Source organism: Oryzias melastigma, linkage group LG20 (assembly GCF_002922805.2).
Source record: "Oryzias melastigma strain HK-1 linkage group LG20, ASM292280v2, whole genome shotgun sequence".
Lineage (NCBI taxonomy): Eukaryota > Metazoa > Chordata > Actinopteri > Beloniformes > Adrianichthyidae > Oryzias > Oryzias melastigma.
The window spans coordinates 9,095,416-9,107,962 of NC_050531.1; the positions used below are offsets into that span (position 1 = coordinate 9,095,416).

General features: G+C 36.0%; 1 protein-coding gene across 1 annotated transcript in view; it reads right to left on the reverse strand.

Moving 5' to 3' along the window:
- The window catches only part of vipr1b (vasoactive intestinal peptide receptor 1b), a 51,051-nt gene that overhangs the window by 20,393 nt on the left and 18,111 nt on the right, over positions 1-12,547 (reverse strand). Inside the window, exon 4 of the mRNA XM_036217427.1 lies at positions 2,414-2,514. Within this exon, the coding sequence (XP_036073320.1) occupies positions 2,414-2,514 (101 nt within the window). The remainder of the gene's footprint in view (positions 1-2,413; positions 2,515-12,547) is intronic.

Here is a 12,547-nt window from a genome sequence, read left to right on the forward strand (position 1 = left end):
GACAAAAGGGCACTTTGGGCATCAAGGGGCAAACGGGCAGGTGCCCTAGCACCCAGCGCCCCCCCCTCTGCACGTGCCTGACCCAAATGACCACCAAATCAGAGTCCCTGGTTGGTCAAAATTCTACTTTTTCAAAGATTTCCAAAAGTTCAACTGATTGATTGATCCAGCACACAATCAGTGAATGCCAATTTAGTACGTAAACTGGACTTAAAAACGTACATGAATGTGAAAGTTCTGAATACAGAAGTCTGGAATGAGGGTTGATGTGTGTTTACATAGACTTTACATTGAAACTGGTTGCATTCTTTTATTCATCATTAGTTTAATTTACATCCTGTCCAGCAGTAAATATGAACAAAGTCTCTGTTTGTGTTTAAGTGTTTAAATGTAGTAAAATGGGTTAAATCGACTAGTTGGAGAGTGAGGTGTCCACAGTCCGGAGCAGTGGTTCTGCATGTGCTTGGACCAAATATTAGCTCAAAAAAAGAGCCTTGCATGCTTGAAAAAAAAACTCTGCACTGGATAAGAGTTTAACACCAACATCGGTTCCACATCACCCCGATAGACCCCCAAAGGTCCCCGGCATCAAACTAAAGGTAGCCCTTCAGTGTCATCATCGCTTTAACTGAAAAATCATGAACTCCATTGGAATTTTATGTTTTTATTGATTTTTTTTTTTTATTTACTTGTGCCAAAATCTGTCTAGTTAGTAATACTGAGGCTTGAGCTCTCACTAGGACAAAACATTTTCCTAAGCTGGTTCAGTCTTCCCCAGAGCTGTTACAGTCTTTTTTTCCTCTGAAAAAAAAGTAATTTGTTATGTGTATCTGTTGCATGTTTTATATATTGGTGTGAACATGAGTGTGTGGTTGTCTCTGTGTTGCCCTGGCGACTGCAATAGGCTCCAGCAAAAGGGATTCAGTGGGTTTAGAAAATAGATGGATGGGTTTTATATATATGTATTTCTTATTACATTTTTATTTATTGTTCTTATTTTTCTCTTGTGATCTATTTGTATTAACCTCCACAAGGAGAAGTTGTCAGGAACAACCTCCTTTATCCACAAAAACCTTCCGACCACACGATGTGGGAGGTGAACTGCTCCAAATGGACGTTAACCCTCATCTAGTCCTCTGGGTCTTGTCCTTTCTGACAGCGAGACCTCAGTGGGTCAGAGTCATAGACTGTAAAAACAATACTATATACAGTCTATGGTCAGAGTATTTGGCCACCTTAGCTCCACAAGGTTATGAGGCTTTTCCACTTATCTTTATTTACTTTATTTGATTGTAGAAGCTCAATCAAAACCTATAATATTTCGCGATATATGTATCGTATCGCGACACATGTATCGTGATACGTATCATATCACCACACTCTTGTCAATACACACCCCTAGTTATCATGGACACTACAAATACAGATTTGTTACAGTATAAACTGGACACTTTCTGTTGTTAAAAAACAAGCATTTGGTCAAAAACCAAAGAACTGGTCGTCTGTTTCACCACAAACACTCCATCTCACACACATTCTGTTAATAATGAGATCATTAAACAAGTTCACTCATACAGTACGAATATCTTTGTACACTAATTGACCACCAACTCATTTCAGTTTACCACTGAAAACCTCTTTGGTAAATGATGTGGAGCCCTACAAAATTAGCGAGTGATTAAATACTTCTTCCTTCTGTGTCTGTATTAAGAATGACTAAAACTTTGTGTCAAAGTTGAAATGTGCAATCACTTCTTTGTCAGACACAATGTCTTTAGTTTGGAGTTTAAATAAGGTATGGGAGTTATCGTTTGCTAAAGTTTAGTTATTGAAATCCTAACACCATTGAAACAACCGTAAACATCATTTCATTCTTCCTTTAACTCTTTATGAGAATAATGGAAATACTATGGCCCTTCTCAGTATAGTCTCAGTATAGTAGCAACACAAAAATCGTACTTCACACACCAAAAGTACATTATTCTCATGATTCTAGCAATTTATTCCCACAAGACACAAACCCTGAAATTTGGTTGGATGGATGAGACAGGCAGGTTAAAGGAGAAAGTCAGTTACAATAATTGTGGCTTTAGACAAAGCTTAAGAAATGAAAAAAAAATAATATTAAGTATGCATTGGTGAAAAATGTTATTGTGTAAACAGGTGTTAATAACTTTATCTTCTAAGCAGTAAAAGTACCCACTTCCTGATGAGAATAAATAGGAGGCGGATCTTGGAGTCATGAAACCAGCGATCAATACGGCCATTTTCCTCAAGTACACCCCCCCGCAGAGAAGAGAAAAGATGCTCTGAGTCAATTCTTCCTGCCCACTGACTCTGGACACGGTTCCCCGCTGCACCGTCACCTTCATCCACGTTTAGAGCAGCTCGCAAACGGTGGCCGTTCACTTACATCATCGTTAGTGCTGTTGAGATTATAGCCGCAGTTCACAGCGATGTCGACAGGTTGCATCTCAGTCCAGCCGTCTGCTGTGCAGGTTTTGGAAAGGTTCCCTAGGGAGGAAGCATAAAAAAACCAAAGAGGTCAGAGTCACCTGAGCACTCAATTTCTTTTCCTTTTCAACTACTTTAAAATTGGTTGAATATGGCCTGTGTGAAATGCAATGTGACACATTGGCTTTTAGTTCGCTGCAAACAACAAAACCACATTGAATTGAAAAAGTGCTGAGTGACTTTCAGCCGCTGAAGTCTGCGTCTATTGACTCGTGCATTATCAGAGTCTGCACAGGCACTCAGCTGATACTGATATTGAAAAGAATGACAAAGAAGCAGCAAGCTCCCGGTAAGAAAAAGCCAGAACATATTTTTGATGGAGTGCTATTACAGTCACTGCTATTATTTTTTAGATGTTTAGACATTTAAAGTTGTGTAGAAGTGTGTTTAAAGTGTGCACTGGGTTGTATTTAAAAGCAGATGTGGGAGTTTCCATCACCAAAGCAATAAACTGCTACAATATAGTTTATTTATCAAAATTGGGTTGTTTTATGTCATTAATAATAATTAGCTAAATCAATAAAATTAGTAATTGAAAAGCCATAAAATACTTAATGAAATAAAATAAATTGATTCAATGAGTTGTTTAAAAGCTAAATTAAAAAGTTGCATCTTTAATTTACATTTTACAGAAGCAAAATACTTAATATTTGTTATGTATTAATTACTTAAAGCTCAATTTATTTTATTTTTCATTTATTTTTGGATTGTCCTCCCACAATCATTGCTTCACACTTAAATTCCAAAACCAAAATATGTTTTTAATAAAAATGACTAAGGTTAAAGAGGATATTTAATGGTCAACAGATTATGCAAAGTAATTTCATTTATGTTTCATGAATCTAATCGAAGCTTATTGAAGACTTCAGCAAATGTCATCTGCTCCTGAGTGGAATTGACACTTCAGGTGCCTTCCTATCCGGTTACAAACAAATGTTTTCCAGAGCCGGCCGAGAGGTCAGGAGGAAAAAAAGTGCAGCAGGAGGTCGGTGTTTTTTAAAAATGCTGCTCAGTCAGGAAGAGGTCAGCGTGTGACTGAGGATTCGGGGCGTCTGCTTCAGCTCTGGTGTCTGTGTTAGGATGTTTGCTTCCTCTTTCATTAATGAGCAGATTTTCATTAGCAAATGACCCGCTAACAGATGCACAAATAAACATCTCATTAAGCCAACACCTTTATCTCCTGGTAGCAAAGAAGTGCTCATGGCATATTTGAAGAGTCGAGTGTCTATTTGCAGTCAGGGGGAGATGCTGGGTTTCTTTTCAGCATATTTATTGCTCGGCTGCAGAATGGAAGAAAAAAAAAAGTGGACTTCAGTGTCAGGCAAGGAGGGAATCTTAACCATTTTCTAACAGCTAAAAAACAGCTTCTTTATGAGATATGTGTTCACAATATAGCAGCTAAAAAATGCACCTAAATCACTAATAATTATTTTAAATGTTATTAAAATATACTTTGAACTATAGATAAGGTTCAAAACATAAAGATTAATCTCTGGAGAACTGAGTTGAAGTTTTTTTGTGGATCTATTTGTTGTTTCTCCATGAGGCCTAGAGACTAAATTAAACTTGTATTAAGTTAATAATCATTTTTACATAAATTCCTGCAAAAAGATTTAAGAAATGTACAGATTCCATACTTAGTGATAAGACTTATAATCAGAGACTGATTACTTCTCATCACCCTCCTGATAATTCAGACCTTTTAAAATGTGATTGAATAAATATTCATAATTTTATTCATCACTTTAATAAATTCCCAACTTTAGTAGTGCTGACACAATTGCAATTTCTGGTAGAAAACTCTTAAAAACTTTAGAGATTAATATAGTGAATTAAGGGATTATATTATTCCAACAAGGTAAGAAAAGGTACAGAATCCTGCATCCTAAGTTCTCAGTGCTTTAACGAAAAAAAAAAAGACACTGTAATTATTCTGGAAAAAATTCTTAGATAAACACTAACCAAAATAAATGAAGAAGAAAAGTTTTAGTTTTACATTTCCTTGTTTCAAAACAAAAATGTGTCTTATTTTAGAAAGAAAGCAGATTAAAATCTCACAATGACAAATTAAACAGTTTTTTTTAGTATGGTAATGCAATTTAAAAATACCAGACAAATAATAGTAATAAAAAACAAACCTGTATAATATTCTTTAATATTAAATCTATTGAGTTATTGGCTGTTGAAAAGTTTTAACACATTGGCAAGTGATGGATTACAGAGATTAGATTATAGTAATCGGATTTATTTATTTATTGAAAAAAACACCTAATTTTTAGACAAGCAGTTATAAAAGTGCTATTAACGTATATCTTCCAAAAGTAGCCCCAGTGTTTATTTCAAGCTTTTCTGCACCCGTCTTCCCATCTGCTTGCACCATTCTCGGATACATTTAGGATTGTGCAGATTCCTTACCAGAATGTTCTTTGGCGTATGCTACTGCACAAAGTTTAAGCCCTAAATCCAATGAGTGTTTCTGGGCCATCGCTACACTGGATCACCACACAGCTATTCGTGACCCGGCGAGGTTGGACGGATCTTAAAGGAGCCCGGACACTATTGGAGACACTATTGGTTATTGGAGACCGCCATCAATTAGAGACGGGCCACAATTGGAGGATAAATGGTAATAGGGCTTATTTGATCATTTGGATTACTGACGAAATTGTGCAACAGTTGGGCAGCCACAGGGAGGATTGCTGGCCGGCAGCAGCTCTGACTGGACGATGTGTATAAAAAGCGGGACATTCTGCACACCTGACTACCACCATCTACATTCATGACAACACCAACGGTTTTCACTAAAATTGGATGGTGACATGAAATATTAAAGATTCCACCGAAGCTTCCCCTTGGCAGTTGGATTTGTGACCATAGCTTTAGTCTACAACAAAAATATGGACACCTTTTTTAAGCTAAGCCTCGTCAAAGCTATTTATAAGCCAATCCAGTGTGGGCATCTGAGTAAAAACTATACAACTATACAAAAGAGACAACAAATGACGTCGACAGAACAGGAGATGGTAAATGAAGTCAGCAGTGGGGTACAGACTTCCTGAGAATAATCATGCTGAGCAGAGAGCTTACACTTGCAGGAGACAAACACGTTTAGCAAATTTCATTTGTCTGCTGCTGTGAAATGTCAACAGAAAATGTTTGAAAACATGATTTAATTCAGCTGAATGTAAAATATCATATAAAGGTAAGTTGAAGAGAGGGAGGAGACTAAGAACCTTATAAATAATGACTTAAAATTGTGGGTTTTTTTTGGAATCTGTATCTCAAATATTGAAACTTGAAAATTAAAAACACTTTCATTGAAACGTGTAAACTAGATATTTTTCTTTTCAAGACGTCTTCTTCGATCTAAACTTATTTCAGTTTGGTGTCCAAAAAATGACAGAAAGTACAGTTCACATTTTCTATTTGTTAGGAAAATATATTTTTATCGATTTTTTATTACTAGTTACAAAAAAGACAAATTAGAAAATTATAATAAACAAATAGTTTTAAAAATGTTCCACTTTCTTGCATTCAATTTGCACTAAATGCAAAATATATTTCTATTACAAGTGAAGGCTATAAAAAAATAGCCTGTTTTTATTCTCCATAATTTTTCTTGACATTATGTGAAAACAAGGAAATTGCCCTTCAAGTTGTTTGTCACAAATCAGGAAAAAAAGATGTCAAAATAAATTGTTTTTTGTTGATATGGGGGGAAAAAAAACAGGAAAACAACCTTTTAAGATGAATAAAATGTTAAATTAAGGACTGAAAGGAAAATAGTGCTGTCAAAACCTCAACTCTCATCAAAATGCTTCAACCACTGAACTATTGAGTTATTAAATTTAAGAAAAAATAATGAATAAATGATCTTTATTATGTAAAGATAGACCAAAGGGGCATCAATGGAGACCAGTAGCTACAAGACGATAAGTAAAAAATCAGACTACTTAAGAACAATAAAAAGACATCAAAAACAAATAAAACTTTATACAGAGAAAAGTATAGCGAGTTAAAAGACAATCTGTCCCAAAGATGGACATTTATTGTAGTCCAGAAAGCCTCAGAAGAGGCTTTTACAGGAGTACAATTGAAGAGCCATAATCAGTTTCTCATGGTAGACCTGTCAGCTCTGAGAATCACAGGAATTCGATCCTTGAGGCTGAAGACGGGAGTTGTGAGAAAATGCAAGATGTTTTAGATTAATTGAAGCTAAGACCAGCATTGCATTTTAAGGAGGATTTAAATTCCATTTAAAGTTTCTCAGAGAGCCAAAAAAGCCTGATACATTTTAGACACGTCATTCCTAAGAGTCGATAATCCCGTTGTAAATGGAGTTGAATAAGCTCAAGGGGAAACTGTCCAGCAAAAATGGCTCTTTATAGTTCCTGCCAGGATTAGATAAATACAAGAGCGCCATTCTTTTAAAGGATTCAATTAGTCTATATTGCATAAATGAAAGAAATTCCCTTTAAGCAGTCATATTGAAAGAGCAGTTTAATTTAACCATGCGGTTCAATTTAGGGTAAAAGATAAACTTCTCCCCAAAAGTCAGTTCAGAAGTTCACTGGGAGGAGCCACTAACACCAATATGCTCCATAGACTACATCTACTTTAGTGGAGTGTGAATCAGTACAAGAAATTTAGAAACAAAATACAAATACAATAAAAAAATGTTTAAGAGATTCAAAAGTGGTTCTATGCCAGAACCCTGTGGAACACCATTATTAACGTCTTTTGTCAGAGACTTAATGTACATGAATACACTGCACCTGTTGTATCGTTAGCTTGAATTTATTTTTGATTAGCAACAAAACCAGGATTTATTTGATTAAAGTTAAACTGGGACGTCAGAGGTGGAGCAGTCGGCCTCTGATGGGTAGGCTACAGGTTCAGTTATCCTCCTGCCTGTCCATGTCAAAATGTTCTTGGGCAAGACACTGAACCTCACATTGATCCTAGGATGGAGCCTTGAATGGTGGCAGTATGTGAGTGCCTTAATCAAGGTAGAAAACCACCATACAAGTAACAATTTACTCCTTTTAAATTGTTGGTTTCAGTTTCCTAACTGTTAAAAATCAATAAAATGATCCAATTAACATGTAATTTAAACAAACTGTTGGTGGTAGAAAAGTCTAATAATAGGATACAAAGAGTCTTGAGTGAATTGGCTGGACACAAATGCCATCAAAAACTGATACAGCCTCACTTCAGTAGATATGCTGGAGTTCCAGAATAAATTAAAGTCATTGAGGCCACTTTGATATCTGTGCCTGGAATCAAAAAATACCCCCCAAAAAGTGCAAAAAATGACTTGTGAGAGTTTTCTGAGGTTTGGTTTTGTGAACCAGACTGGTGATTGCACCTTCAGGGCTGGTGAACCCTGGTCCTCAAGAGCCACAACCCTGCTGGTGTTCCAGCTCTCCCTGATGCTGGCAACCTAAATCAGGTGTGGTCAGTCAATCAGCATTTGGAATCACTTGAGTCAGCTAATCAGCAGCAAGATAGTCAAGGAGAACTGGAAAACAGGCAGGGATTTGGCTTTTGAGAACTAGGGTTGCCAGCCCTGTACTAACCCCTTCATAGGGTGTACCAGTAGTAAAAAACACAGTGATTTCCTAGACTATCTTTCATTTATCAAGTGTGTTATTGTAGTGTAAAGTTAAATATATAAAAAAACTAACTTTGAGGAACAATCTGACAAATTATGAACTATTACCAACTATAGCATGTGTATCTGTGAAAAGATCATTTCTTAGTGACTTTATTTAGTCTTCTTTCTTCCTAAAGCACTTAAATCATCTTTTGATCTACTTTGCGAGCGTTCCAGGTGGTCTATTAATTACGAATCTGCCGTTTTTAGGCAAAATCAAAAACATTTTGTCGTTTTCTAGGACATAGTTTCTGCAAGTTTATTCACCTCTGATTTGTTGGCACAGAGTAAGCCTGCACTTATTTCCCATCAGCCATTTTTTAAAACTCTCTCCTGCTAGCTTACAGCCCTTATAACCCCAACCTAACATTAACAGTGCAACAAAAATGGCGAGCAATATTGGAAATATCCAGCCATATAGTTTTGAGCCAGACACCAGATCAGACAAATGAAGACGTTAAAGGAAGTATGAAGTATGGAGTGGAGCAGAGAGCTTTTGGCCCGTCTGTATACAACAACTACAAGCAGTTTATCGTCTGCTCCTGATTCACAACAATTTTGAAGAAAGAAATACTCAGAAACAAAGTTTCAATCCTAAGTTCTTTATATATGTTTTCCATCAAGAGAAAAATTCTACAAAAAACACAATTTTCATTGGAGTGGGAATTCTCCATTTCAAGGATCTTTGGTGAAGCGATTTTGATCAAGTTCAAAGTGATGAAAGTATTTTGGAAATAATTCGTTTTTTGGCTTTATCTATCTTTGAAAACACTTCATCCTGATGAGGTTGTTATGGAATAGTAATCACAGACACAAGTGTCTGAAATAAATGGAAGAGCTCAAAGCTCAATAGTGAGGATGAGAATCATCTGATCGACATATCACCTGAGGGGTTTGACAGGATGGCCTGCTTTCTATTACATCCATTGATCATTACAGAACCTTTAATTATCAAAAATATCTAGTCTTTTATTAATACTAAGGCTCTCTTGAAGTGAACATTTTTACAAAAAAAAATCTAAAATTACTCAAATCCTAGCTTAATAACCCTCCTGTCTTTAATATTTGCTTGTCTTCTGCTCCTCTGTGCACAGTCTTTTCCCCAGATTTGAAGCAGCGTTTACTGCTTGGAGTCGAGCATGTCGCTCTCCTTTTATCATCCCAAGGTTTCTGGTTAGCCCACGAGGCGATGTTCCTGATGAAAGCTGACAACCTCTGAGTACTACGAGATCCACGCTGCCTCAAACATGCCGCACTCATCTATAATGATGAGCCGGCTGTGGGAAGCCACAACCGTCACCGTGTACCAGGCAGAGTGCTCAAAGCTGTCCTGTAATCTTATAAAGCTGAAACTGCACAGTCTGTCCCAGCGCTTAAATGCTTTTTTTTTGTTTGTTTATTTATTCATTAATTTATTGATATGTATGGATTATGAATGTGTCATCTGAAATGCTGACTTAGCGTGGGAATTTACCCTAAATACATTCTATGGCTGCTATAAACGAAATCAACATCTGAATAATGATAAAAGTATTTGACATCATCTTGATAAATGTCTATTTAAGTTGGGAAATAACTGTTTTAGTACATTGAAAATATATCTTGAGATTAAATGTATTTCATGTGATTTCAATTAAGTTTTTTTTATAAGTGTTTTCATAGTTTTTGAAAGTATAATCCTTAAAAACAGGAGATAAAGCAAAAACCAATTAGATGCTGATTGGACACACACACATAAAATATGCAAAATCTATCAGTTTCATTCATGGCTTTCTGCACATGCTCAGAGGAATCTGCCGCCGAATTAATGAACGTATAAAGTGTCTCAGAATTTTAATTCTAGATCTTCCTAAATGATCCACGTCAATCAGTTTCTCCTTGATGAACACTTTTCTAACAGTTGGTACTTCTGCATTTTGAAAAAGACGCGATCCATACGTCACAAATCCCTGATTGGTCGAATTCACCCGGTTTAACTTTTGACACATGCTAAATCACTGCATGTTTTGTATGTAGAGCTTAAGAAACTGACTTAAACTTGCAACGCATGTTTGTGCAAACTTTTTATTTGAAGTGACCTCTATAACGTGTGTTTCCAAACTAGGTGTGAACGTAGCATTAAGGACCTAATTTATCAAATACTTCAAGTTGCCATGAGATGGTTTATGTGTAAACACTTAAGGCCATAATTTATTGCATTTTGCGTTGTCTTTTGCAATATGCATATTGTCCAGACTGATATGGCGATAAATTCAGTAGTATATACCTGCAGGCCCGGAGACCCAACAACGTTCTCAGGACCGCATTCTCAGGCCCCTGGCGTTTTTAACACAGCGCCCCTACTGGCTGGAGGACTAACAGCATCCTCAGGACGATTTCAGAACTTGTTTTTTTGAGATACCGCCTCATTGCTGCTGGGTGCCATTTATCGTTTTTTTTTCTTCTTTTTTTTAAAATAAATTTTACTAATGGTGAGAATTGTGTATACTTCGTTCACCCTTAACTTTGATTATGACTGAATATTTCCAATGTTTTTCTTACTTTTATCTAACTACTGATAGAGAGTTGAGTCTGGTGTTTTCTAAACTCCTGAAACAAAAGAAAGTTATAACAAATAAAAAAGATGGAAAGATGCAAAAATTGTGCCTGCTGTAAAATTCTGCAAGATGTATTGCTAATAAACCATCATTAATTTAGATTTACACAAACAACATTAATTTGGATAAAAGCAAAGCTAAGCTTCATATAGACATCAATGCTTATGTTTCAGCAAAAAACTGAAATTTATTGGTAATTTAGTTTTTATATTTTAAGATTTATCTGATAAATTACCCAGTTGTTTATGTTGTGTTTCGATCATGTTTTTTACTCTTACTACTCTCGTGTGCAATGTGCCTCGTAAAGTCTTCAGAAAGTAACAAAACAAACTCCAACCAGTAGGGGCGCTGTGTTAAAAAAGCCTGGGTCCTGAGAATGCGGTCCTGAGAACGCTGCTGGGTCTCCGGGCCTGCAGGTACACCCTTCTCGATAAATTTGCGATTTATTGTGCGGGGCTATTTTTAACTGTAGGTATGTCTGAATTCCTTCCATACTCACTATATAGAATTTTCGCCATTTTGTCGTGCTATCCGAGTCTACTACTCCGAAATCGAGTGCACTAGAAATCCCCCCAGAAATCAATGCGGAAAACCAGCGTGCTTCGATGCTCATTACATTAACGAATATAGACCACAATGCATTGCGGTCGAACATTTTTTGCATAAAAAAATGTGTCTTTGAAAAATCCAGTTAACACTCTTGTGACAGAACTATTTATATAAAAGAAGCATGCTGACATCAAAGAGTGCATTATAAGCTTCTTTTTTAAGGACATCCATACATTTTTCAGAAAGAGTGCATGCTGCGGATGCTGAAAGCTGAAGGACTTTCCAGCATACAGTCCTGAACTTAAAAAAAAAATCCACCTTTTCATGCTACAAACAGAAAGACATTTCCTAGATCTCTCAAACAAAAAAGCTGAACACCTTTTAGTGTATAAGACTAATTTAAGACTTTTTTTAAATGATAAAATTTACAATTTATATTGTTTATTTTATTTACATTATTCAGAATGAAATTATATTAGAATACTAATAAAATACTAGAATTTATAACAATGTTAAATTAAAAGATTTATAGGTTAAAAAAAATAGGATTACTGAAAAAGTTGAACTAAATTGGCATCAAAAACTTCTCTTGAAGGGCTGATATATCATCTATGGTGTTATTTCTTATTGTTGCATAAAATAAATCTTTTTGCATATTGCAGAGCTGTCAATAGCTTGGTTGACGTATATGTTTTCAGCCAAAGATCAAGGATGAGTCCAGAAATAAAATTATTAGGAGAGCATGGAAAATCCACTGATACCCGTCACCATTCTGACAAAATAACTCCAAGAATGGGTCATTTAAACAAACACGTTTAGCGTGATAATCCCACTTTCAGTCTCAATTGTTAAAACAATATCAACACACTGCACAAGTATCTGTTATTATGACTAAAAAGCTCAGATTTAGAGCTTAATTCTTGTTGCAGGGTCATGGGTGGTTAGAGGCACGGCCCCCTCTAAAATTGAAAAATAAATGAGAACAGGCAGGCGTGAAATGACAGGAGTGAAAAGTCTTCAGGTTGGAGGAACAGGTTGAATATTTAAAGATGAAGGTTAGTTCACAAATTATAAGAGGAGCCAGTCAGTGGAACAAGGTTCATAACAAAGGTTGTTTAAATTTCTACTCAATAGGATTTGTGAGCAAGAGACTGTGTACGTTTACTGTACTTGCATTAGTCTGATAAGCTGATCAGATTTTTATCAATAGTCAAATGTCTTTCTAATACTT